This window comes from Mytilus californianus, unplaced genomic scaffold, assembly GCF_021869535.1.
Source record: "Mytilus californianus isolate M0D057914Y unplaced genomic scaffold, xbMytCali1.0.p SCAF_12, whole genome shotgun sequence".
In the NCBI taxonomy this organism is placed as follows: Eukaryota; Metazoa; Mollusca; class Bivalvia; order Mytilida; family Mytilidae; genus Mytilus; species Mytilus californianus.
The window spans coordinates 16,725,939-16,732,121 of record NW_026262604.1 but is presented as its reverse complement, the minus strand read 5'-3'; the positions used below and the strand labels follow the sequence as shown (position 1 = coordinate 16,732,121).

The 6,183-nt window shown below is 33.4% G+C and overlaps 1 protein-coding gene across 2 annotated transcripts; it reads right to left on the bottom strand.

Annotated features, from left to right (window-relative positions):
- Nucleotides 1–2,072: 2,072 nt before the first annotated feature.
- Nucleotides 2,073–5,537, bottom strand: LOC127721457 (short-chain collagen C4-like). 2 transcript variants are annotated; one of them, XM_052228203.1, is made up of 4 exons: nucleotides 5,351–5,537; nucleotides 4,671–4,736; nucleotides 3,214–3,456; nucleotides 2,073–2,474 (listed from the first exon to the last, which is right to left on the bottom strand). In XM_052228203.1, the coding sequence occupies exons 1-4, from the start codon at nucleotides 5,460–5,462 to the stop codon at nucleotides 2,233–2,235; spliced, it is 663 nt and encodes a 220-aa protein (XP_052084163.1). In that variant the 5' UTR covers nucleotides 5,463–5,537; the 3' UTR covers nucleotides 2,073–2,232. The 2 variants fall into 2 exon arrangements, with proteins under 2 accessions (XP_052084163.1, XP_052084162.1); XM_052228202.1 differs by lacking the exon at nucleotides 5,351–5,537 and adding an exon at nucleotides 5,006–5,178.
- Nucleotides 5,538–6,183: the final 646 nt, after the last annotated feature.

The window sequence follows — 6,183 nt, the reverse complement described above, 5'->3', positions numbered from 1 at the left end:
CAATGTAAAGGATCCTGTGAGGTATTGCCATAACTTTTGATAAATCGTTCTGAAAACTTCACATATCCATAGTGTCTGACAACTGCAATCAATTTTGGCAGTGATTTTCATATTTGAAGGTACTTCACAAATTTTATCTGTCGGTATCGATGAAATTTATAATGGTTGCAAGGGTCAAAAATGTATTCTGATGACCTGAAATTTTAAAGATCTCCTTAAGAATTTCTTTGCATATTTATTTAAGATATTGTAGAAATGATGCATCGAAAGCCTTAAACCAATTTTGAGTTAGTGTTACCAATCTAAATTCAAGATGGCCGCCATCTATGATAACACTTTAGCATTGAACTATAAGAATAAACATATACAAAGCTTCTTATCAGAGGTTGTCTTACATATTTAAACATCACGTAACTGGGTGATCCTATATGATTATTTGCAATTTTGAATGTCACCCTGAAGATATGCCATCCATAGTGGAACACAATAAAGAAACACAATAAATATCAACATACAGCTTCTCAAAAACCATATTGCACGGTAAAATCCAAACTATGCACAGTGTTTTCGATAGGGACAGAAATTTAGCCTTACAACAGGCCACCTTCGGACCACTCAAAGAGTTGTTGCAAAAAGTAAAATAACAGAAATACCGAACTCCGTGGAAAATTCAAAACGGAAAGTCCCTAATCAAATGGTAAAATCAAAAGCTCAAATACATCATACGAATGCAAGGGTTCTTACCGTGCAGAGAGCGTATCTTTCATTGCCCCTCAATACATATCGTCATCGTATCACAATTTCGTGTATGTATTTGTTTCATGTTTTGCCAACACTATCTCGAAGTCAGTTTGAAAAATGTGTATAACTTCAGTAGAAAGATTTTGGCCTTCTAAACAATAAAAAATGAATTAAACACTTTCATCAAACAAAAATGACGTCTATGTCTAGGTCAAATAACAGAATTATGACGACATAACACGCCTCTCTGATTTACTTCGAATTTTTTTTTAGACAGAAGTATAGATACATTTAAAAAGTAAGATATCAATTAACAGCGCTTTGTAGGCGTATCAGTAAACAACAAAATGAATGTGTAAATATAGAACCAAAGCATTATGGATAATACTTTAAAATTCAGTTACTCACTGAAAACATTGAATCATAGATATTTAATGACGTAAAGTAATTTGATGTTGATGAACAAACAATGGAATAATCTATAATTAGTTTTGGTATGACGAAGCTAAAATGTCGTTTAGCAGGAAGCATTTCTGTGATTGCCAATAACCGTTTGTTCGTCCTCTGTCGGTGTTTGTAGGTCCCGGTCTCACCATAACCTAATAGTTTCACTTACAATAGCTTATACCTATTACGGCTCGCAAAATAAATCTTTTTTTTATATATTTGTATATCGAATGTTTATCTGGTCAGCGAAGTTTGTACTTAGACATCAAACATAAACATTGAATGAATACAAGTACATCCTACACTGTCAATACGGACGGCCCGCATTAGCAAGCGTCGAAAAAAGACCAAGGGATGTTTACCCCAGTCAAACTTTGTGGTTTCAAATAAAAATGAACTCGGAACATTTCAAACCAATCACATTTATCAAATTAGGAAGTTGATAAGAATAATTCACACCCATTTACCCTTTCGCGACATTGTAAAATCTTGATTTTGAATAAAGTTTATTAAAAGGCATCTGTGCAATACTCATAAGTGATGTGCAATTGACGGAATAATGCAAACAACAATATAAAAAAGGTTAGATACCAGTGAACCTCGAAAAATGGCACAAGGATGAAATATATAATAACTATTATTATTGAGATTAATTCATCGTAACAAACCATTTAAATACTACAGTTATTAAAACATACATGTATAAGGTCTCTGTCAAACTGAAATACATGTTGTAAGGAACACTGTAAGAACTACAGTTAAACCTATACTTGTATAAAGTCTCTGATTAATATTTTTGTGAGTGCTCGACCCCCCCCCCCCCCCCCCTTTTTTTTAACCTGTGGTGTAATGGCGCTACATAAGAATTGTAATAACTTCTTCAATTCGAAAGATAAATATAAAACAATAGACACAAAGAACCAATATAATAGTATTCACAGTAGCTGAAAGCTAATTCAAGTCGGTTACAAGTCTATTTCACAAAATTGTCAGATTTTCTTATTTCATTTGAATGCAGCTAACATTGGACCAATCTTGCAATTGCTATTTTGAACAAACAACACACAACACTTCTGTGTCTTGTTTGTATGGCGGACATTTCAATGACCCGCAGACTGTTTTTACGGGATAAAATAAAATTCCATTTTCGTCCTTTGAATCACCACTTATAGCTTCAGCATCATTATCTACGCATGCGTATTCTGATGAAGCGGAGTGATCATACTTTCCTGCCATTAAAATTCCACTGTATTCTTTTGTCCATCCTTTGTAACAGGTTTCTCTTCCTGAAATATTTTACACAAAGAGATTTATTACCTTGGTTAAAAGTAACGCATGGCTTATTGTCCCTCGCGCAATATGCGGTGCTGGGTACATATAAATACCAACCGTCTGTCCGTCTGTCCGTTCTCATACGTACCATTATTGCCAGTTTTTTGAAATTTATATCGACGGTTTATGGAAGCAATGTTTCAGATGAGTTCAAAACTATTTGCTGATCAAGTATTTGTAAAGTAATTTTGCCTCTTGGAAACATAAATGTTCATAGAATTGCATTGCAAACGCTCTAAAGCCAACATTTCATGTCACCTTTTGAAAGACATCTGACCAGACAATAGTTCAAGTTGAATAAAGGTCTAATTTTTAAGTGATTCTTAATAGCGAATAGATAGATGCCTTTTAAGGTAAAGCTGACATACAAGGATCGTAATGATATTATGTGGATACATTTATCGGTTTCACAATTGACAGCAAGTCATCCATACAATGTCTCCAATTTTTACGATTGAACAAGATTAAGAGACGTAATTGGGAGATAATATTGAAGAAGAAGAATCATGATTGTATAAAGAGCATTCAAGTTTAAACTATAAATCCTAAGTGCAATCAGCCATGAGTCTTACAAAAGCCTTCCAGGGGCCCATTCAGTAATATCATGTAAATTTACGAATAAAGTTGCTTCTTGGCCCTTCCTCGAAAATTGAAATATAAATCCTGTATCTCTGACTGTATTTAATCTTTTACCTGGTATTATTATTGATGCTGTTTTGCCTTTTGCTAAACATGCTGCACATGCAGCGTCTCGGTTTTCTATCCCCGATCTCATTCCTTGAGGCTGGTTATAGGCACCAATTTGGTATTCTGCTCCATAGATCAAATCATAATCACAGTGGGGTTTCAGCGGCTGTGCGACATCCGGATCGTTAGGTAAGCATACGTAGTTCACGCTTGCCCCTGTATGTGCGTAGTGACCTCCACCTACTTGGCCTGTTGACAAAATAATTATTTATATATATGAAGGTAAGGATGGGTGGTCTTCATTTCTGTATTCTTTTTTTTTGGGGGCCTTTTTTCTTTATTCTTGATAAATTTTGCCAGTTATTCTCTCTTCTTTATATTTTAGCATCCCATTATTCTCTATTTTTATATTCGAGCACCTTATTATTTTTTTGTCTTTCTCTATTCTTTGTATATTTTGCAGATCAATAAGACAGTAACCCAAGGTAATAGTTAACCCAATATCGATTGATTTGTATTGATCAACATATTATTAAAATAGGATTGACATTTTTCTAGGAATACAATTATTAGTATGAACTTAACTTATAACTTTAACTTTAATTTTTATTGCCATATAAATCATTTTAATAAGACGTGTGTCATTAACATACATTGATTGATTGTTGGTTGCTTAACGTCCAGTGGCAAATATTTCATGCATATTCAGGACGAGAACAAGTTCACAATAAATACAATAGGTAGGTTCTGTAAGAGGGGCGTCCGGGATTAAGGTTGGAGAAATTTAGACTGCCACGGGAAATGAGGGTATATTGGATAGGGACAGAAATTTAGCCTTGCAACAGGTCACCTACGGACCCCTCAAAGAGTTGTTGCAAGGGTTCTTAACGTGCAACGAGCGTGGCACTCTCTTTACACGAGGCATCGGATTTAACGTCCCCATTCTGACCGGACGTGGCTGCAAATTTGTACATCCCGCACAGCCAAACGGACGCCCCACTTTAGCACGGGTTTTACTGCCGGTCGGAGGAAGACCAATGGTGACCATACTTCTATTCCCCAGTCACCCTTGGGGAATATTAACATACAAAAAGATAACATATAAACATTATATAAATGCAAACATACACAACAAAACAAAAAACAAAACCATAGGAAAACATATCCCATAAAACATATACAAGTAAAAAAACAAAACAATCTATTTATATATTTATACAAATAAATCAAAAGTCCCCTGTCCTCAGTTCTAATGCTTGTTTAAAAAAGGACCCTAAGCCTTCAACTTCTTTTGAGGTTGATGGGCAAAGATATTTAATTTTCTCATTTTCTTGCCAGGACATAAAATCTGGATTATGTTTAACTACATTTCCTAAAAAGTTATCTCTTAGTTAAGATTTTTTTTACAGTATAAAATAAAATGAGCTTCATCCTCCATTGTATTACAGGATGGGCATAGTTACCTGAATAAATTGTTTCAGTATTAGATCCATCGCATAGTTTTTTACCCCATCTGATGTATGTCACTCCTGGAAATATATATAACGTATAGGATAGGTATTTTTTTTTCAAAGGTATTCATTTTTAAATCAGTAGTTTGGGTAATAACTTTTAATTCTTTACAAGCAGTACAATATTTTAATGAAAAACCAAGCTCTAATGACAAAAAGCGACATCTGCCGTTTAAGCCACTTGTTCAACCTGTACGAATTAACAATAAATGTTTGAAAACAAATTATTTCATAATTACATATTGCATTTACTAGATTTGAGTTAAAGTTATTTTATTTTCAATTACCTGTCACATCATGCCTCGTCGAAATGTCCACCATTTCTCTTTCATTTTTGTATACGTATACAGCCGTTAGTACTACGACCATAGCATATGTATTAATAAATACTGGTGTGTAGTCCATATCTATAAAGTGTATTTTTCCTTAAAATTCCTAGCTTTTGTCATATGTAATTCAAGCAAACTTGTTTACGTAACATATAAAGTGTGACGGACAACTTTGGCTTACAACATTGAACCAATGATATATATATAAATATTTTGGAAAAGTACTATCGAACAATGCATCTGTTCTTAATCTGTACAGATGTCATTAAAGTTTATTTTTGTTATTTTTTTTTTTTTAATTACCTGTTCCATCATGTCTGGTGGAGATGTCCGCTATTCTTCGTTCATTTTTATATACGTATACACCGATTAGTAAAACAAACATAGCATTAATAAATATAGGTGTGAAGTCCATATCTATAGGCTCCTTATTTTCTCATGAATAATTCAGGCAAATTTGTTTACGTTGTGCATGTTGTGTAAAACTAAGAATAAGGAAGCAAAGGGAAAAGTTTATGCGACATTAATAGGTAGTTGGGTATGACGGTAAACATTAATTCTATATTTAAATAGTATAGCGTATGTAGACGACAATGTTAAATGATTTTATGTATCCTGCTAACTTATTTAAGTAAAACAAATCCGTTCATCAAACAAACTTTTGATGTATAATAGTCGTATTCTATAATTAACCAGTTCTAATTTGCAATGAAAGTTCTTATCACTAGACAGCTTTTCATAAACTGTCGATTTGTTATTATTTACATGGTTTTAACTTTAGTGGATTTAGTTGGTAAAATAAACTACGAATCGTCTAAGCAGTACTAAATTTACCAAGTAAATACAATTGACTGAAAGATTAAACATGACGGAATCATTTATGTTTTCAGTGTTTAAGGTGCTGTTCAGATTAAAATGGCCATTATAGTTTACTGAGTGAACCGTGATGTTCACGTCATATGAATAAGATTTATTTTTTTGAAAACATCGTGAGAACTTGTTGTTTTGAAATGCATTCAAGCTTCAAAATGACTGAAGGTCAAAACAAGCACAATTTAACCGGGTTTTTTTTTTGGGTATATTTTCGGGTGCTTTTTACATACTTCTTTGATACTCTGCGTTCATTGAATTGTAGT